Source organism: Maniola hyperantus, chromosome 9 (genome assembly GCF_902806685.2).
Source record: "Maniola hyperantus chromosome 9, iAphHyp1.2, whole genome shotgun sequence".
NCBI classification, from domain to species: domain Eukaryota; kingdom Metazoa; phylum Arthropoda; class Insecta; order Lepidoptera; family Nymphalidae; genus Maniola; species Maniola hyperantus.
The window spans coordinates 2,860,681-2,883,388 of NC_048544.1; the positions used below are offsets into that span (position 1 = coordinate 2,860,681).

General features: G+C 38.6%; 1 protein-coding gene and 1 long non-coding RNA gene across 2 annotated transcripts in view; both read right to left on the reverse strand.

Moving 5' to 3' along the window:
* Positions 1 to 434: 434 nt before the first annotated feature.
* Positions 435 to 22,708, reverse strand: part of LOC138402802 (uncharacterized) — a 498,790-nt gene continuing 476,516 nt past the window's right edge. The window contains exon 2 of the long non-coding RNA XR_011237140.1: positions 435 to 2,682. This is a non-coding gene — a long non-coding RNA (uncharacterized lncRNA). The remainder of the gene's footprint in view (positions 2,683 to 22,708) is intronic.
* On the reverse strand, positions 1,540 to 21,104 carry MAPk-Ak2 (MAP kinase-activated protein kinase 2). The gene is made up of 8 exons (XM_069501031.1): positions 20,736 to 21,104; positions 11,261 to 11,386; positions 8,411 to 8,548; positions 7,667 to 7,873; positions 7,035 to 7,166; positions 6,532 to 6,654; positions 5,915 to 6,073; positions 1,540 to 4,839 (listed from the first exon to the last, which is right to left on the reverse strand). Exons 1-8 carry the CDS (start codon positions 20,826 to 20,828, stop codon positions 4,768 to 4,770), a joined length of 1,050 nt encoding a protein of 349 aa, XP_069357132.1. The 5' UTR covers positions 20,829 to 21,104; the 3' UTR covers positions 1,540 to 4,767.

Consider the following 22,708-nt stretch of genomic DNA (forward strand, 5'->3'; position numbering starts at 1 on the left):
CGGACAACTGTGTGATTCTATACGTGTTTCTTTGGGTTATTCCCGTTGAGTCACACCCCCGTAACAGTGTGACTCAACGGGCAAAAAAATCCCGTAGTGGGTACTTTTACCCTTTTTGAATGCTTTTAGTACGTAAGGCTAAAAATTACAAAAAATATATTATTTATACAAATACTAGCTTCCGCGTGGAATTAGGGTTTTTAAAAATCCCGTGGGAACTCTTTGATTTTCCGGGATAAAAAGTAGCCTATCTCACTCTCCAGGTCTTTATCTATAAACATGCAAAAAATCACGTCAATCCGTAGCACCGTTGCGACGTGATTGAAGGACAAACCAAACAAACAAACACTTTCGCATTTATAATAAGGGTATTGATTTTTTGAGTTGTGTGAGAGTCTGTGAGTAAAGTGGGTTGAATAAAATAAACACAAAAGTTAGTTGTCTACATTAATATTTATTTCACTCAATAATTTAGTAGGTAGATCAAATTCTAACACAATTTCTCGATTCCTAACAAAATATTAGCAAAATAGCGCCTCTTTTATTATTTATATAAAATAGCAAAGGGAAACTTATGTATAAGTCCCGCAAATTGCTATTGCGCTGGAACCATGTCTCATTGACATCTAAATGACGTCATTTTGACGTCAGCCGAAATAAAAATATACCATCAGCTCGAAAGTCTAGTGCTGACGTCACTAAAATGGCGGCCCCGCGCATTAGCAATTTGCAGGACATATATGATAAATGCTTGAACCAACATCTAGCGACTACCAATTGAACTACAAGGCCCAAGGCGGCTAGAATACAATAAAAGGACATTTTCAGTCGCCAAATCGGACGAATAAGTTCTACATATAACGCAGACATACTCATATTTCTAATAATAAGTATCAAAACGTCAAATTATCTCAATAATATGAAAATAATTATGTTTTATAATTCTGGCCATTGGTAGTCTTAAATCTATACTAACATTATGAATAAGAAATATCAGTTTGTTTTTTTTGTTTGTAATCCATCTGTGAAACTAATCACTTCACCACTAGAAAGCTAGTTTATCCATTGCTGTTGTACACAATCTCTTAAACTAAAATGTCAGGTCTATATCTATTAGTATGCGGTATGCTTTCTTATCTTAGAAAAAGGATAGCACTAATGAGGCACTAATACGTCAATTTAGTTAAGAGATGTACAACAGAATGAGCCCCTACATGTTTTTATTAAACCTTTTAATTCAAAATATATTGGTATGGAGAGGTAAATGTCCGCAATTTCCTTTATTTGAAAATAGCGGCCGCCGGCCACGCATGCATTAATCAATACAAACAAGTATTGTATGAAACAAAATCTTCCAGAGATAGCTGGTGGAGTCATCAGTACAACAGTCTAGCCACCAGTACAACTCTGATAACTTATATCTCGGGAATGTGACACTATGGAAGATTTTGTCTCATACAATACTTACGTTTGTATTGATGCCAGCTATTTATTAATACAGGTTTTATGCGGGACCAAATTTGAAAAAAAAAAGCAAAATGGCGGACTACTAGGTAGACCAAAATCTTTTATTGAACCTAGAATAAGCAATACTTATTGGATTTTTACAAATAAATACAAAGCCATTTACGTGATGTTGGTCTTAATAATGAAAAGAAAAACTTATCAACTACATAATTATTATTGTTTCATGGCAATGTGATGTCAAACATGTACAATTTCAATACATTATTATTATACATTACAGCAGACAAGCAACTTTAACAAGTTAATTCTGACCTTTTACATAATGTAAAAGATGCCTTATTCTATTTTTATTGTACCTTAAAACAGCCACCCCTTTTTTTACGGTGATAGTCGGATCTTGACGGTTTATTTCAAGTCTAGGGCTGATTTTTCAATCATTAAATAACTTTTAAGTATTTGAGAGGTAAAGGGATATTGACAGTTTTTGTAAAGGAAATCTGTCAATAAATTCAAATTCAAATTCAAATTTCTTTATTGCGAATATGGGTAAACATTGCAGATATTACAAAACAAACAAAACAAAAAGGTACAGCCAAATTCTGCCTATTAAAACCTATACCTATAGTCAAACCTATTCGTCAGTTATAGCGATTCTGGCGATCTGGCGATTGTAAAATCAGTCGTAATATAATTACAAGTTTATCCGTCGATATTTTACACCTGTCAAAAGTGACCAATTTAAATGGTTCGACAATCGTTTTTGAACGATGAAGATACGATGAAGATATTGCGTACAAAATGACTTCTCACGTGCCATTTTTTACTTTATGTGTCAACTGTCATGTCAAAAGTACGATTTTAGCCCTTATAAAGGTGAACCGTACTTTTGACCTGACAGTTGACACATAGCGCTAAAATGGTGCGTGAAAACTCATTTTGTACGGACTATACAAAGTTTTGGCGCAGTGTAAATATTTTATAGTATTTTCGTAACCAAAACACAAAGTAATAGTACAAAATACAAAGGGTGTTCTATGTGTATGTGTATGTGTGTAAATAATATTTTGTTACAAAAAATAAAAAAATGCTGCAAACTTATGCCCGAAATTAATAAACAACCTATCCGTAAACTCTTGATAATACTTAACAATGTTATTATTTGTCGAAAAATACCATATACATAGTCCGTACAAAATGACACGCGCCATTTTAGCTCTATTGGTTAATTGTCATGTCAAAAGTACAGTTCACCTATAAAATAAGACTAAAATCGTACTATTGACATGACAATTGACACAAAGTTAAAATTTTGTACGCATAATACATTTTTCAACAGTCAACAACGTTGCATAACTAATCGACAGATTATAGATAGATTGTTTGTTAAAGCGTAAAAAAGTATAATGACAATTAAACTAAACCTACTATTACCTATTTAATTATATTTCTCACTTAACTAATTTGAAAACTAATTTTAGATTTTTTGTGACTTTCGAATTAAGTATTAATATTATTTATTTTTTATTAGCGCTCAGCCAAAGCGTCATTTATTGTTAGTATAAATACTGCTTCTTCTCTATAACTCTATCTATCTTCTAATTAGCTCGGACGGCAAAACTACTAGTCAAATCAGCAACTTTTTATCAAACGTCAAAAAAGGGCGCGTGAGAACTCATTTTGTACGCATTATACATGATATTTACTAATCAGCACCAATTTTTTCCTCTTAAGTATGTATTTATTATGTGATGTTTTCTATAAGGAACCCCCCCGCCCCCAAGGGGGTCGAAGGGTGAGCCCCCTGGCCCCCCCTGGGGGCCCCCCTTTTTTAAAAATTAGAATATTTGTAATGGTGTCGTCATCAACCGATAGACGTCCACGGCTTGATAAAAGTCTCTTGTAGGGACTTCCACACGCCGCGGTCTTGCGACATCCAGAGTTTGATGTCGTCTGTCCACTTAGTGGTGGGTGTGCCGACGCTATTTTCTGGTATCAGGTCGCCTTCCCAGCACGATTGGACCCCAAAGTCTATCAGTTCTTCGAATTATGTGATTGCCATTGCCACTTCAGCTTCGCAACTTGTCAAGGGTTACACAGGTTTTTCTACGGATCATAGCTTTCTCCATCGCTCGCTGAGTGACTTTGAGCTTTCTTATAAGAGCCGGACTCAAGAATCCGGACGTCAATATTGGGAACACGCATTATTTGAAGAGTTTGGTCTTCAATTGAGAATATTTGACGAGAAGACATCTCGAAACTTCCCGAATCCTGCCCAACCGAATTGAATTCCGTAGCCAACCTATCTCGAATTTGGTCTGTTTCGCGACAGGTCGACATGACAACCGGGGTATGAGGCTTGGGGACGCCCCGCACACATGCACGTCACCTGCGCTATCTCGCACCGGGTTAGTGCGGGTGTGCGGGGCGTCCCAATTCGATTGCCATCTCGACCTGTCACGAACTATAGCTGTTAACTAGCTGAAGTAGCATTTAAATTATGTTGTACGTAAAATTACGATAAACTAAAGGTCATAAACTGTAAACATACATTTAATTTTAATTAAAAAGTTGGCAACACTTACTGACTGTAGTAAAGGCCCTTAAATCTCTGCTTATACACCTTAAATGGTGACTATGTGTATAAGCCATATACAGGATGTAATTAGAAGCTAGCGGAAACTTAGCGCTATTATTATACTACCTAAACACAATCCAATACCAATAACCATTTGCCCTTATATTTGTAGTTTTAGTAATTTCAAACCTGCAATGTATAGCATACAAAATCGGGGTCAATGCCCCACCTACAACTCAGCATTGACCTCGCAGCACCTGTCTACGCAACGTTCGTCGAGCACTAGCGTCAGTCGGATGTTTTATTTCCATTGCAAACTTTAAAATTAAGTAGATATCACGAAAAAATCCTGTACATTTTTTCGTGATATCTTATTAATAATCATCAGTACTATCACCTGTGGCCCTACCGCGGTTGTTTGAAAGCTACAATGTCACGATCGCAATCATCTCTGATTGGTTAATGCTCGCTCACTATTGGCTACAATGCATTGTTGCAACAAGAATCGCACAAATTCAGCCAATCAGAACAATTGAGATTGTAATAATGATTGATGCAGGTTTTAGACAATCGCCCTATTGTTTTCGTTTTAGCTAGCGTTCTAATAACATCCTGTATAAGAAGTGTGTAAAGTTTTATAAGTAAAGGCCTAACTTAGTTGGAACCGTTCCTCGTTTAAGGTATTTGTGAGCTTGTGTCTATCATTAAGTACTATTTCTTTCATCTCAGGCACCAACTTTGTTCCGTCGTTTGTTGAGGAGCGAATTGTTGCTTTGCTCTAGCGCTTTGATTTGGACCTAAAACAAACAAAAAATATATTATGCTCTGTGCAATCATGATTGATGCTCTGGAAATGTGGTGCTGTAGGAGAATGCTATGAGTCTGTCTCATGGACTGAATTTTTAACAGAATTCCTAAAAAGAGGTGGTTCTCAATTCGGCCCGTTTTTTTTGCACCAACGTCTCCACGAACATACGCCAAGAACTCGGCATTAAACAACGTCTTTCGACGTTAGCAGAGTCACATTCGTCTCATTCGTTAGTCAGTCTCCCGTCGTGAGAGTGACTCCATTGTCTTGTAGTGCAGGCCACGGTAGAGGGTACCAGAGGGCGAGGAAGGAAGGCGATGTACTGACCAAATTAAGTCTGCTGTGGGCGGTCCCGCGCATGAATGTATCGGCCAGAAGGGAGAAGTGGCGAATGCTCGTATAATATCTGCCCACAAAGACGTCACTGCATGATGACCACGACCTTGTATCTTATAGATGTCAAGTGACACGTACCGGGTCATAGTCGACTCGCATCATGGCCAGCGAGCGCGTCATCTCGTCCTGTACGTCCGTCCACGCCTCTGCCGCCTCGCATAGCAACTTGTGCGTGTAAAGTGGAGTTTGCGGCACTTGGGTGTATTGACATGTCGAGTGACACGTACCTGGTCATAGTCGACTCGCATCGTGGCCAGCGAGCGCGTCATCTCGTCCTGTACGTCCGTCCACGCCTCTCCCGCCTCGCGTAGCAACGTGTGCGTGTAAAGTGGAGTTTGCGGCACTTGGGTGTATTGACATGTCGAGTGACACGTACCTGGTCATAGTCGACTCGCATCGTGGCCAGCGAGCGCGTCATCTCGTCCTGTACGTCCGTCCACGCCTCTCCCGCCTCGCGTAGCAACGTGTGCGTGTAAAGTGGAGTTTGCGGCACTTGGGTGTATTGACATGTCGAGTGACACGTACCTGGTCATAGTCGACTCGCATCGTGGCCAGAGAGCGCGTCATCTCGTCCTGTACGTCCGTCCACGCCTCTCCCGCCTCGCGTAGCAACGTGTGCGTGTAAAGTGGAGTTTGCGGCACTTGGGTGTATTGACATGTCGAGTGACACGTACCTGGTCATAGTCGACTCGCATCGTGGCCAGCGAGCGCGTCATCTCGTCCTGTACGTCCGTCCACGCCTCTCCCGCCTCGCGTAGCAACGTGTGCGTGTAAAGTGGAGTTTGCGGCACTTGGGTGTATTGACGTATCCACGGACTTGCCATAACCTGTTGAATAATATTGTGTTTTGAAATGGTTACCAAGATGATGACGCTATTAAAAAAACTAAAGCCACAAACACATGTACAGTATGCGGCTGAGAATAATGTACATCGGCCTTTCGAATGACATTTCTGCTTTGTAGAGCGTTGTCTCTGTCACTCATTCCTATGTGTTGTTTTGTCGGTCTCAACAACAGAAACAATGCTCTACAAATTTGCTATCTCCTTCTAAAGGTCGATGTACATTACTGATGGCTGCGTACTGTATTTAATTTCATAACACATACTCCTAGCCCTACCTTGATTTTAGTGTTCGAAAACTCTATTTAATTTCGAGTAGAAACTTAATTTTTTTTTAAATATGGAAACCCGTTTTAAGGGTATAAAATATGTAACTACACTAATAGCACAAACTTTAAAGTGGATTTTAAACAAAGTAAATCAGTAAAAAAATGAAAAATTACCTGATGTATAGTCAAACGTTTAGCAGGGTCTACGGATAACATGCCACGGATCAGATTTTTGGCTTCAACTGAGACGTTCGACCATTCCGGCTCTGGGAAATCGTACTGGCCTAGTCTTATACGCTGCAACAGAAAATTATATTATAATACTCAGATTAAAATTATATTATAATATTGGTACTGATTCTGAGCACAACCTAATTTTAGAGTATTCGCATGCTCTTCTTACTAATGTAATATGAAAAGGACAGACCCAGTTTGACAGTTTTAAATTTAATTTTTAGATGTTAAAACCCGTGATTTTAGCGCACAGTCGTGAACCTACTGTTTAAATTTGTAGCGTGCACTAAAATTTAGAGTCTTTAAATGTGAAAGTCATGTTCTATCCTTTTTTAGCATTGTTAAATAGAAAAGGATGCACAATTGTCATACCTACAAGTTTCATGCTTACTTGAAGTGGTAAGAATTAGTTATGTTTGACATAGTAATTTTTTTTAAATTACCTTTTTCATACCGGGTGATATCGCCAGCCCATGGTTGGAATAGAAGGGAGGGAACCCGCAGAGAAGAATGTACATGACCACACCTACTGACCATATGTCACACGATTTGTCATATTTCTCTGGACCTAGCACCTGAAAAGAACAATAAATAAAAATATTATTAGGAACACATTACTACAAAACATTACATTAGTTAGTTATTTGAACTAACACCGAAGACCCGATAGGCAGATCTTCTAATTTTTAGGTTCGGAGAAGGAAAAATGAAACAACATACTTCAGCGGAGAGTGTGTGTAACGGTTTATTTTGACATTTCTTAAAGTAAGTACAATATCTGACCATAGATACGATTTAGGCACGATCTACACGAATGTCATAATATGCTACGTGTGCACTATCAACTTTTAATATGCGTTGACAATTAGTGATAGCCTATTGTTAGTGGTACCCAGCAGCGGGGTCTTCTCCGTTTGTCCTAGGCCAAGACGGGGGTACGAGCCTCGAGGCATGGCATCCTTGCCCGGGTGTGGCGCGGGGAAGAATGCTTCCCCGGCAACGTCCTTTAAGCCGTTGTCGGCTAAGGCCTGCCTTCTTGGCCTAGGGAGCTTATATCACTAACTAACTAACTAACCTCTGGTGCGACATAGTAGGGTGTATAGCAAGGAGTCTGCAGCGTGTCCGCCTGTGTGAGCGTCTCCTTGGCGAAGCCGAAGTCAGTCAGTTTGAGTATCGCGTTAGGCTGCATACTCGTGTACAAAAGGTTCTCAGGTTTGATGTCGCGGTGTGCTATATTCGAGTCGTGTAGGTGACGGACTGCCACGCATATTGAGTGCATTATCTAAAAAAAAATTAAAATTGAGAGTACTTAGTATCACCACAGTTAATACTAATTAACACTTTAGTACTATTCAAGTACAAAAAAAGCATGCCACAAAGTCGTTTGAATAAATAGCGTCTCTTAGACTCCGAGTGGCCTACTTACGCAACGTTCGTTGAACTCTAGCTTCAGTCAGATGTTTTATTTGCAATGTATCGTTACATTTTTTTTCGCGTTTTTTTGCGGTATTTTATCAGTAATCATCAGTACTATCAGCTGTCTTCGTTTTTGCCAGCGTTCTGGTTACACCCTGTATCAGTACCCTTATTATAAATGCGAAAGTGTTTTGTTTGTTGGTTTATTGGTTTGTCCTTCAATCACGTCGCAACGGTGCAACGGATTGGCGTAATTTTTTGCATGGGTAGAAAGACCTGGAGAGTGACATAGGCTACTTTTTATCCCGGAAAATCAAAGAGTTCCCGCAGGATTTTTAAAAACTTAATTCCACGCGGACGAAGCCACGGGCATCAGTTAGTATACATATAAAAGGTTGGTTACCTCTGCAGCCTGTCTCTCAGTGAAGGCGCCCTCTCTGTTGTCCTGTATTCTTTGGAACAGCTCCCCACCGTCCATGCACTCCATCACTACAAGCAGGCATCGCTTGCCACCGTATGTGTTGTCGTATACATCGACGATCTGAAAAAAAACACATACACGTAAGTATACAAAAAACCGGCCAAGTGCGAGTCGGACTCGCGCACGAAGGGTTTCGTACCATCTATATTCATACTAATATTGTAAATGCGAAAGTGTGTGTCCTGTCTGTCTGTCTGCTAGCTTTTCACGGCTCAACAGTTCAACCGATTTTGATGAAATCTGAGTTAGCTTACATCCCGGGTAAGGACATAGTTTACTTTTTATACTTTTAATATTCAGCTAGCTATTAATGTTCTATTGCCGCTGTAACAACAAACAATAAAAACTTCAAAATGGCTGCCATGCAAATTAAAAAAAAATGAAAAAAAATGAAAATTACATACATTACTGGTATATCTTGCACAATGGAACGGAGTTCGACTCGAGCTCGACTGGTTTTAAAATCTAATGCTTAATTTTTAATTGTTCTCGTCTCAAGACAGTAGATTCAACCTTGAATCTTTTTGACACAATCATAGAATAGAAAAATGGCACTCATTAGTACCCATAGTGAAATTATTTCGAATTTCAATAAAAAACAGCTATTTGTATGCACAATGGCCTATTATGTATTATGTCGGTTTGTCACAAGTCACAACCTTCTCCATAATGCCTTTTGTTAACGGTGATTGAGGGTTAAATGTTTTGATTGTTTCAGAACTCCATACCATGTATAGCAAGCTGCTTATCAGTCTGTGTCGGTTGCCACAGTTGCAACTAGATGGCGCAATTCAATCGAAAACGTTAAACGTTTCATGACGTAGTCCCGTACCCGTAGTACAAGATTTTACGTCTCACCAAACCAAACCAAATTCGAGAGTCGAAATACTTCCGCGTTACAGTAAACTGGATCTTTGCCTTGTTTTAAAGCTCAAGTTTGTCTACACTTCTACAGCCAGCGCCCCAAGCGGAAACATTGCGAAACTAAAACCAGTGGCATTGAATATTTGACTTCAATTCAAGGCTGTTTAGGACCATTTTACTGTAACGCGGAAGTATTTCGACTCTCGAATTTGGTTTCGTTTGGTGAGACGTAAAATTAGTTTAGAGATCATTACGAATACATAATTGCCAAATGTAACAAACTGGTAGGATTTATTTTAAGATCGACGAGGAATTTTAAAAAGCCTTATAGCTCGATACATCTTTATCAAGCCATGGTTCGAAGTATAATGGAATATAATTCTGTAATATGGTCTCCGTACTATGCAGTTCATTGTCATCGCTTAGAAAGCGTACAAAAGAAATTTATTCGCATTTTATCATCATCATCATTTCGGCCATAGGCGCACACCTTACCACGACAGACTGAAACACTTTGGGTTACGAACTTAAGAATTTCGCCGGAAGTATTATCATTTAATATCTCTACATAGGATTATTCACTCCAAAATAGATTCTCCCGTATTGCTGTCGTTGATTAATATTAATTATAATGTCCGATTTAGAAACCCTAGAACTTTTGCCCTTAGTGTATATAAGAACAATACTTCCTTTTACAATCCCGTTGTCCGTATGTGTCGCCTGTATAATGATCTTTTCACAGCTAACCGTAATATTGACATTTTTAATAATAATTTGAACACATTTAAAAAACATATTAATCAACATTTTGCATCTTCTCCACTTTAAGTATATTTTTCATAGTTAATTTTCTTGTATTTCTTTTTTCTGTGTTTTTATAAATTGTATCTTATCAGTTAGTTAGTGCATATATTTATTTAAGAATTGTTGTGTACACATATTTAGGGTTACCGCTTAGATCTTAATCTATTGTTTTTTATTTTTATTTGGACCATTTATAGCTGAAACCTGTTTTGTGTGCCTTTATAATAAAATAAAAAAAAAAAATCTTGTACTACGGGTACTGAACAAATGTACCGGCGACAGTACCCGCACTAATGGAATTTTCTGCATCTGCACTATATCAAGAAGTTTCAAGATACAACCGTCGGCCCAGCTGGCGCTACTGAGCAAATCCAACCGCTCAGTGGTCAAGCGCAATCTTCCTTTGGTACGGTCGAGCCTGAACATCGCTCCCGTACAAGTCTTTTATCGGATTTATTTTGAAATGTGTTCAGAAACTTCACAACCTCTTTCCTCCTTCACTGTTCTACCATAGAACAGCGAGAAACCAGGAACGTTGGCATTCTTATGTGGCCTACATCCAATCTACTTTTACAAAGCGATTTGCTGATACGAACCGCTAGGATATGTAATTTGCATTCCCGACGTCCGTGTTTCCTGCCACGTATAACCTAGATATCTTCAAGGCAAGAGTCCAAAGGCATCTTCTAGGCAAATGCGCTCCGACCTAGACCTCATACATATACAGGGTGTAACCAGAACGCTAACAAAAACTTCATTTTGTACTGTTAGCGATTTAGTATTTTTCAAACCCGCAATGTATACCTACCGTGCAAAACTGGGGTCAATACCCCGGCTACGACGCGGCATTAACTCCAAGTGACCTACTTACCTTTAGCGTCATTCAGATGTTTTATTTGGTATCTTAAACTTTTACAAAATTATAGGATTTTTTTTATATTTTTTTTCGCGTTTTATTGTGTATCATAATATATCAGTAATCATCAGTACTATCACCTGTATTCGTTTTTGCCAGCGTTCTGGTTACACCCTGTATTTAGGATAGCCGCGCTGTAAGAAAATATAGTATCCATGCGCACTGCGCAGACACACCAAAGTTCTTACCTCTACAATATGAATGCACCCGCTCGCTCTCCAGTGCAGTTCCACCTCCCGCCGCGCTTTACTGCTATCATGCAGCACTTTCAGCGCTCGCTTCATGCCCGTGCGTTTCTCGTGGCATTCTACAACCTGTTGACAAGAGTATCAGAGATTAGATATGCGTTGTTCAGATTAAACGTAGATTACCCGCGGTTTGAAGTTTTTCCAAACATCTGTTCACTAGCTAATTTTAGTTGAAGTTATATTTTGAACACACTGAAAGATCAAGGTATGCCATAAAAAATTCGGTGTTAGGTTTGAGGTTTGGTAATAGCATAGGTGTGATAGCCTAGTGGTAAGCTGTGATAGCCTAGTGGTTAGGACGTCCGCCTTCTAATCGGAGGTCGGGGGTTCGATCCCGGGCACGCACCTCTGACTTTTCGGAGTTATGTGCGTTTTAATTAATTAAATATCACTTGCTTTAACGGTGACGGAAAACATCGTGACGAAACCTGCATGCATGAGAGTTCTCCATAATGTTCTCAAAGGTGTGTGAAGTCTACCAATCCGCACATGGCCAGCGTGGTAGACTATGGCCAAAACCCTTCTCACTCTGAGAGGAGACCCGTGCTCTGTAGTGAGCCGGCGATGGGTTGATCATGATGATGATGATGAATAGCATAGGTAGTAGGTACAGACTTACAGAAGAATTTTGGAGGTTAGGTGGAAGTTGTGATCATTACATTGCGACCATCGCAATAGTTCTGATTGTAGTAGAGTCAATACAGAGACATTTCATATATACTTGGTATATAAAGTAGGGGGAATTAATGAGTCAAATAAGGGAAATACTCGTAAATGAATATATAGCCACAATTGGTTTTAAATGAGGTAGGTATGTAGGTTAATCCTTATTAATTGCAATTCAATTAGACCTAGGTAGAATAACGCAGACCTCGGTAAAATACTGGAAAAATGTTACATCCAATCCTGTTACCGACTTGGGTCAAGGATGCTTAACTAAAGTAAAGATCGATAAACGTTGTCACAACTGGGTACCCTACTTAGAGACTTATCTCTTACAGCTTAGAGACAGCGAACGCGTGAGAGGATACAATGAAGATTAAAACTAGTTATTGGGTTTATTTGGGTATTTAATTATGTCAAGCATGATAATCCTAAGTCCTAACTCCTAACCTATCCTAATAAGAAACGCATTGATGATTCTTTATGTGCGTTTTAAGCAATTAAATATAACTTGCTTTAACGGTGAAGAAAAACATCGTGAGAAAACCTGCATGCTTGATGAGTTCTCCATAATTTTATTTTATTTTATTCGTTTATTTGCAATAGTCAACAGCGATACATACAATATAATTTTACATAATAACAGACTGAAAATAAGGCCAAATAGGATTACAATTTTTTACAGATTACTTAAATAGTTATTAATTATAAATTTATAACAGTACGTTTGATAATTAATAATTAATTTAATAATGTTCTCAAAGGTGTGTGAAGTCCGCAAAACCACCCTCGGCGAGCGTGGTAGACTGTGGCCAAAACCATTCCCATTCTGAGAAGGGTTTTGGCCATCCCCGTGCTCTGCAGTGCGCCGGCGATAGGTTGATCATGATGAAACGGCCAACTAGAACTTACCAAGTATGTACTTAATTCTAGACAGAAGGTAACCCTCGTAGCTTTAGTTTTAAGTACGTAATTAATTATCACCACTATCATCTTACAAATTAACAATTCTGACCATCAGTAAGCGTAACATGTTACCTATTCTGAATAAATAATTTGACTTTGATTTTGACTTCGATTATATACCTAATTATTATGTATATACCTGTTCTAGATGTAGAGATGTTGTTTAATAGAAAATATTATAATATTATGATGTTTTAGCGTTTAAACTATCGTGAGTAAAACTAGTCGGGCTAACGTCGACTTAATACGTGAGTGCAGCCGTTGACAGATATCTATATATATATAAAAGGGAAAGGTGACTGACTGACTGACTAATCTATCAACGCACAGGTCAAACTACTGGACGTATCGCGTTGAAATTCGGCATGCAGATAACTATTATGACGTAGGCATCCGCTAAGAAACGATTTTTCAAAATTCAACCCCTAAAGGGGTAAAATAGGGTAAAATAGGGGTTTGAAGTTTGTATGACAGTCTGTCAGTTTTGAAGTGTCTATAAAAAAGTTTTGTAGTTTATATTTTTGCGACATATTTTATTAAGCTCATATTATGTTAAAATCTCATAGTTAAAGATCAACCCTAAGGGTGTAAAATAGGGGTTTAAAATTTGTGTAGTCCACGCGGACGAAGTCGCCGGCATAAGCTAGTTATATTATATGATGTGCAGTTTGGTATGGTTATTATAAGCAAAAAAGCTACTTCTGTTTTATTTTCATACTAAAAGGTAAACACAGCACACTTATTTCAATAAACCTTCAGATTTTCCGACAGACAAGGATTGATATACTTTTTTCCTTACCCTGAACTCGCGCCAAAAGTACTGCCTACATACAGGGTGTTGGTTACAATAGCGTTATTGTCATACCATTTGCCTCATTTTGTAGTTTTAGTGATTTAATATTTTTCAAACCCGCAATGTATAGCGTGCTAAACTCGGGTCGATGCCCTGCCTACGACGCGGCATTGACTCGAGTGGCCTACTTACGCAACGTTCGTTGACCTCTAGCGTCAGTCAGATGTTTTATTTGCAATATATCGTAAACTTTTATTTTTCTTTTCGCGTTTTTTGGTGGTATCATCATCAGTAGGTACCATCAGCTGTCTTCGCTTGTGCCAGCGTTCTAGTTACACCCTGTAGTTAATGTTATCTACATAATTCTTCGTTAGTTATCCGGCATGAGTCAGTGAATTTACCGATATGCGCAAGTCACTATCCTTCAGATACATCCATGAAGGAGCCTCATTGTCCATACTACGTCACATCTACGTACATTACTCAACTCAGTCTATAAGAGCAATCACGCACTCATCCGATCCGAATTATATAAAAATACGAATATAAAAATAACTGCGTACCGGTACCCTTATTATATCAGTACGCTAATTATAATCAGTACCTACCCTTGTTTGTTGGTTTGTCCTTCAATCACGTCGCAACGGAGCAACGGATTGACGTGATTTTTTGCATGGGTATAGATAAAGACCTGGAGAGTGACATAGGCTATTTTTATCCCGGAAAATCAGAGTTCCCTCGGGGTTTTTAAAAACCTAAATCCAAATGTTGTGTACAAGCAGGCGTTACTTTGCGGAAGTCTATGATATACAGCATACATGATTTCAGCGGATTACAGCAAATTAAGCTTTTGGTTCATTGTAAACCTAAATCCACGCGGATGAAGTCGCGGGCATCAGCTAGTAGGTATGTCATAAGCTAGGTACCATACGTCAAATAGATCTATGACTACTTCGGAACGTATTTTCACGGACTCGGATCGGCTGAGTGCGTAACCGCCCTAAGATACGATGAAATCTGCATATTTTATTATATCTCCGAGAACTATTTGTAAACAAATATCGACCTTGCGGTTTTAGTTATAAACGTTTTAGTTCCTTGAATTTATTGCTATTTAAAGTTAAACCGATTTTATTGTGCACGAATAACGTGTAGTTGCAATGTTCCTTTCAAATATTGAATGCATTAAATGTGAGGGACACTTCACCAATCTATGTATACCGCAATGGAAGGAGAGCCGTGCTCGATAGTGGGCCGGTAATGGGTTGAGATTATGATGATGTTGATAACTTTGGCTCACGACGACGATTCAATCTTTTTTTGATGACGTCAAAACAAATAAGGACAATGATAACGGTGAAAAATCTCGTAACCAATGACGTAGGTATTTCTCTTTCCAATTACTTACCTACTATGAGGCATTACTTATCAAGTCTGACGTCAGTATCGATAGAAAGAACTAATGTAGGCAAATCACTGCAATGTGACGCAGCTAAAACTGAAAACACAAGACTGAGGGCACACGATGCGTTTCCGGTGCGTTGCGGCCGCGCCGCACCGCTGTGGATTTGACATTGTGGCACTGCGTTGCCGCTTCGGCAAAAAGTATGGCGTTGCAACATGACAACGCACCACCCCTTTCCGCCTCATCCCACTGGTCTCGAGTCCGTTGCACGTGCGGTGTGGCGCCGCACGACGCGACGTCGTAACGCATCGTGTGACATGGTACAGCAATTTCTATGAACGATGACGCAGCGGCACCGCACCGCAAACGCAACACATCGTGTGGCTTCACTCTAATATCCACCTAACTAGGTAACTAAATCGAATCGTCTGTTCTTTAATCGATTTAACAGCATCGAGAATTAATGATGCGACAAATAGTTTCCTAGATTTTGATTTGAAATCGTTTCACGGATTAAGTAGAGGGCCAGTTGCATGCAAGGCGGTTAAAGTTACGTTACGGTTACCGTTAAACTGTGAACATCAGTAAAAGCAAAGGGAATTGCACAAGTCAGGGTTAATTGTTAACTTTGGACCAAAAACCTTTAAACTTGAATCATACAGTCATGATTCCAATCGCAAGTTGGTTAAAAAGGTAATTTATTTACAATAAGTATTTATACATAATATTCTCGTATAGTTACTTACTTAATAAATACAGTCTCGTCTATGCGGAAGGACTTGGGAGACCACCACATTATTATCCCAAGAAAATCCCTAGATACTATTATATTGTGATCAATGTGATTCATGAGGCCATGATCCTCAGCTATGAGGAATACCACACAGAGGATTCTCAATCATAAGAAAACCATCAGTGCAGCGCAAAAAACACAGATAGGTAAAAAACATATTGTCTCATCTAAACAGCTAGGTATAAACAACGTAGAAACTGCGTAAAATCTATTTTCACAACAAATACCCTGTGTATACCCTATCAGGACAATGTATACAAAATTGTTTGCACAAAGATTATATTGCTTGTAACGAGTAAACATGACGTATGTGAGACAACATAGCACTGCAGATTATCAGACTTATCAGCATCAACGATCAACATTTCCAATCATTATGAAACTGGGTGTATCGCGGGTCGACAGAATTTTATCTTAATCTGCTACTCGATTGCGGGAAAACTGCATCTATCATTATCACAATCGCAAGTTGCGGTTGGCTGAATTTATGGTATTCTTGTTGCGACAATACACTGTCGCCAATGAGCTAGCATCAACCAATCAGAGGTGATTGCAATCGTGACATTGTAGCTGTCATTCTACTGCAATCGAGCCTCGAGCCTTCTTTACTCCAAAAGCGTTGATGTTATACAAAAGTCTTCGAACAGTGCGAGTTGCCACTGGTCAGTGATGACAATACATTGGATCTAATTGATCCGAGACAGTCGCTAACTATGGACTTCATAAGAAAGCTCAGAGTTACTCAGCGGACAATGGAGAGAGCTATGCTTGGAATAACTACGTAATCAAATCAGAAAATAGGAGATCCATAGGAGAACCATAGTACGAAAATAGCTTAATAAGTTGCGAAGCTGAAGTGGCAATGGGCGGTGCGAAAAACCGATAGACTCAGTTGGGGTCTCAACTCTCAAGGTGCTAATTCCTCGCACTGGAAAGCGCAGTGTTGGAATCCCAGGCCAGGAATGATCATTGAGAGCACAGTGGTCTGTGCTTTAGAGTTACCCGTATGGTCGGAGTTTTTCTACGTTATCAAAGAAATAAGGATATCCGTAGAAGGATATCAGAATAACCAACGTAGCTCAACGTGTTGTGAAGCTGAAGTGGCAATGGACATAAAATATTTGGGATACTTCGAAATACTAATTTCTAGAAATTATTGTGTATTGTATGAATGTAACTCGTGAGTGCAAATTGGAAAATCATGAATCAAATATTTCGTTCATCGAAAATAGCTTTCAGTGTCACGGTATTCCTCGTAAAATGTTATTTATCTATCGATGCTATTTACAGAACAAAACATTACTTATCTGTGGCGCCGCGCGCTTCATTGTGACTCGAGTAGTTAGGCATGTAATTCACACTGATAGCATTTGCTATCGATTTTTGTGACTCATCATAATCGGTACAGCTTTGAGATGGCTGTTCCGCTTGTCATAAGATTGAAGGCACATTATGACGTGTAATCTTTGTTCTCAAGGCGTCTATGTGACATGATAGGTAGGTATGTAAAGTCGTTCCGTGCGTTCCCTCTTGTCATAAGATTGAATAATCATAATAATTTGTTATGGGTATTAACTCAAGATAATATGTGGCATGACAATAATATTATGAAATGTTTTTCCGTTAGGTTTTTCTCAAGGCGTTTAAATATGACATGATATTAATGAAACGTCTTTACCGCAAGGTTGTTACCTCTTGTCATAAGATTGAATGAACATTTTGGGTAGACACAAGTATAATTCCAAGGCGTCTATGTGACATGATATTATGAAATTAATGTTAGGTTGTTACCTCTTGTCATAAGGTTGAATGGACAATTTTGAGTAGGTACGAGTATAATCCCTGATGCATGGCGTCTATGTGACCTGAATCCTGATATTCTGAAATATATCTTCGTAGGTACGTTAGGTGCTTCTGGGTCATTCCCTTTTGTAATAAGAGTGAATGGAGATAAGGTTTGGGACGCAGTTGCATACGGTTATGCCTCTGAAGTATAGGTGTTGATATTTCGTTACATTTAAATTGGCTTCCCATGTCATAATTGAATATTTTGAAAAAACAGGGTCACTTGTGTGTTGTAGGTTGTAGCTGTACTAAATTAGTAATACTGTGCTTATAGTCGGCAGTGGCGTGCATAGGGTTCAAAGCCAGGGTAAGCAGTAGTTAGGTAAGCAAGTCAAAGAATGCATTGAGCAATTTCAACCGAGTTAACTATTTCTTGGGTAAGCAGCGCTTTTATGCCTCTATGAGTTGCACGCCACTGAATTAGTTGGTACTTACCACGCATAAATCCCCATTTTTAAATTGGAACTGGTATAAACCCGATTATCATAAGCGTGATAACAATTGATTACGTAACATACCTACCTACCTCCTTAACTAACTTAATAATAATAAGTACTTACTTAATTAATTGTTATGAATGGTATTTTCCTGACTACGACGTAACGGACAATAGCAATATGATGTTTGTTTACTACGACGTATTCGTTCATCTGTTAAGATAGACTTTTCAATCTGCCGCTGTGTCGCGGCGTCACTGACGCCACAGGCGCTCGACTCGAAAGTCCACCTTTAGTTAGATTTTAGGTCATCTCTTAAGAGTGCTCTCCATGGTCGCTAAGTCAAGCGTGAGAACATGCTATTGCAATCAACATTTACCGACGGATCATACTGAAGAGCGAGATGCGTGATGTGTGAACAACGCGAATCAACGTCTGATATTATTTACAGTACGCGGCAGAAAGTAATGTACATCAGCCTTGAGAATGACATTTCGGATTTGTAGAGCGTTGTCTCTGTCACTCATACCTATACGACGTTTAGTCTCAACAACAAACACAACTCTCTACAAATCTGCCATCTCCTTCTAAAGGTCGATGTGCATTACTTTTTGCCGCGTACCTAATTACTGTACCTTAATTTTTATGCAAATAACTCCCAAGGCAGTAAATAGGGGATGAATATTTGTATGAAAGTTCGTCATTTTTCTAGTTAATACTTATCCATGGTAATGATAACTGATATTTGGTCTTATTTGGTCTTTCAGTTCAAAATAATAAAATATGTTTATAGCGTAGCGAAACCAATAATCTATGGTTTCAGGATTTCAAAAATATTACTTCAATGAAGCCAGGATGGGTCAACTAGTATTTATATATATTATTTTTATAGATTCAATTAGAACAAATGACTCGTAAAACACTTTAATATGACATAATTCTGTGCCATATAAGTATAATATTATGTAATTATTTCATTATCTATCTGTTTAATTATGACGTCGTGGTGTTTCACAAGTAAACGTAAATAGCACGTAAAGACCCCGATCCGTCATTCAACGTTAAAAGGATGTGAAGCGGAAGAACGCTCGTTAAAGAGAATAAATTTAGAAGCTTGGAAGCCCCTTTTGCACCATTCATTAACTAAAAGATTTTTATTACTTTAACTTGTTCGTATATGATAGCCTAGTGCAGTGTTTTCCAAACATTGTTCTGCCATGGCCCGGTAATTTTCACATTGCCCCTTCGTGACCCACTTAACACATCCCAAGCTGGTTCCATTAGGTACCCCGGCGAACTTCGTACCGCCTAACAGTCGATTCTTTTTCAGGATTTTTTAATTTTTTCTCTTCATAAGAACCATCCCCGTACCGTACTTCAAGGAATATTATGAAAAAAAAGTTAGCAAAATCGGTTCAGCTGTTCAGCTGTGTGAGATTTGCGATCAGCAACACATTCAGCGATTCGGGATTGAGACGCCCAAATATGAGGCTGTTGTATAGAAGCAGGCGTTACTTTGCGGAAGTCCATGATATACAATGAACCAAAAGCTTAATTTGCTATAATCTGCTGAAACAGGTCGAATCTGTATGGTGCAACATGCAGCATGCGAAATGCACTGCTCGCCCTTCCACTGCTAACCATGCAGGAAGAAGCAGCCACCAGGCAAGCAATACGCACCACCAACACACTCGACGCACGTTTTGTCCTGACATTGTTTGTTTGTGTGTTTGGGATTTGTGTGGTGGTGGTGGTGCGTATTGTCTGCCTGGTGGCTGCTTCTTCCTGCATGTTTAGCAGTGGCAGGGCAGGAGGTGCACATAAAAGAGGGTAACATAAAAGAGAAAGTAGAAAATAAATGACATAGTCAAATAGGTACTTGAGTGGGACCTTGTACAGTCTCACTCAAGTACTTGTACAGGTATTTCAAAATCATTAGAACACATTTTAACAGTTTTCAACATACCTAATAATATTCAGGATTTAAACAAAATTATCTAGTTATAGTAAATTTTGAAAATGGCTGTAACTCATGGAGGGACAGACAAAACTGTATGGTTTCCTTATCTTACTATGGAACTTTAAAAATGGAGTATCACAGATACAATACTAATTTACATTCTTATTGAAAAACATTGTACAACATCAGCTGTTAGTATTGTTACAAAAATACTCACTAAAATGATTGACATAGCGATTGTTTGGATAATTTTAAGCCGTGAATGCCAATAATAGAATCTCTGAGCGTTAATGAGTCAACCATTAAAATATTTTACTGATTGTTCATACTTGCCGAAATTAGTTAATTAAAGTATCAATGCTTACCTTGGTTTTCCGTAAACAGCTGAAAATTTTGCAACATTAAAAAAGACCTCGGCTTTTAAAACTGTCGTTGATAAAAAACTTGATTTGTTAGGCTAATTCCGTACCTTTACGTCATTTATGTAAACAATAGGTGTCTCGAATTTTTTTCAATTTATTTTGAATTGGACGAAAAACTTTTAAAAACTTACTTTTCCGTTAATTCCAAGGCCGAGGACCGTGTTGGAGATATCGTAATCATCCGTTATAGGCGTAGTTTTGGGTGTTCTTGAGATAATATTCATTTTGAGCAAAGTTCAAACACAATACGTTTCACCACCAAATTGACTTAAATTCAATGTTCTTTCGCGCAGCACTGATGAGTCAGAAGAAGCTGAATGTAATAAACTATCACTAAACTAACACTGAACTGTATTTACAGTAAAATTTTACGATTTTATCAAAAAAATTCTGAATGACAAATATTCTCGCGTTGCACAAGCAAATGAAATGTAAATTGAATGTTGAAATCACAGAAAAATGAAATGTCAACGGAGTATGGAGTAATCTCTATGGGAGTAATGCTTGAGTAATGACATTGTGATGACGCAGATTGATGTTGCCAGATAGTTATATAAATTTCTCCCAACCCGTTTATTAAATCCCACGAAAAATTATTGATATTATTTTGGAAAGAACCCACATCATTATATTTACGAATTAAAGGTGCCTGTCCATTGAAGCAGAGTGGAGCGGAGATGCGTACCTATTAGTTGACCAATCAGATCTTTGTCATTCACGCCTGCTTATTTTGTTTGCAGAAATAGATCCTTCTCAATTGTATGGTGGGCCTAAGCCTATCAATCTCATTCTTGGTGATGGATAACACCACCGACAAGCTGAACTGATACACCATAAAGCCACTTCAATACTTTCATCAAAATAAATTAATGCCAATATGTGGCCATCCACGTAACTAGCATCATGGTAACACGAACCTCAACCCAAGATGGCACTCCATCCAGCTTATCAGCTGATTAACATTTTCACCGATACCTTTTAATGAAGTCACCACACCAGCTAGGCATCAATATCTACTTTTAAATAGTTATTGTGAGTTCTGATTGTTGCGACGAGCTGCCGCTGATGAATGCAAACGCTTCTCGAACCACCAAAAGGAGGAATGAATGAATAAAATGAACAAGAAACATGGAATGAATGGAGTGAGCGTATAGTGTAGTGCTGTACCTACTTACAATATACCTACTTTTTTTGATTGGTTCACCCCAATCAAACGACCCACTTCGTAATTTCGCTAAATTTCCCTAGAGGCATAATACCCCTGAATTTTGAGGGAGTCCACCCTATCTGGCATCATTGAAAATGACAAATGAGACGACAGAGTACAGTGTGACAAGCGTGGCGATAAGGCTCTTTTGGCGCGTGGCTAAAATCGGAACTAACGCCACCATCCAGTGAAGTCACAATTAAATAAGAATAAACTTACTCGATTTTCAACATTGACATTTTCAATATTATATTCCATAAAATTGAGATGGCAGCCTTTGTTCCACAACAAGGCCCCCTGTCAATGTCATTCAAGTGCCAAGTGCCTTTTGGCATTTGGCTTGGAGCGCTTGCTGTTCGATCCGATCTTTATACTATCTCTATGGATCCGATTAACATGCAAAATGCATGCAAGTCCTTATTATAGAGATCGACCGAAAAGAGTCAAATGAGGGCGCACTTTTGTTCAATTTCAAACTAGTATTTCAACCCCTTAGGGGCTGAATTTTAAAAAATCCTTTCTTAGCGGACGTCTAAGCCACATCATAAATCATAATAGCTAGTTATCTGCTGCATGCCAAATTTCAGCCCGATCCGTCCAGTAGTTTGCTGTGCGTTGATAAATCAATCAGTCAGTCAGTCAGTCAGCCACTTTTCCTTTTATATGTTGTATAACTTGTATAGATTAAGAAAATTATCAAAATGTAGGTAGGTAGGTACCTAAGAAAAAGAAATAGCAATATCTAAAGTAATCGCAATAGATAGGTATTATGATTTTTTAACAAAATAATAATTTATTATCAGAACGACATCTCAAAATGTCCCAAGTTACAAATGCGGGCGATAGAGAGAGCTATGCTCGGAGTTCTCTACGTGATCAAAATCAGAAACGACGAGA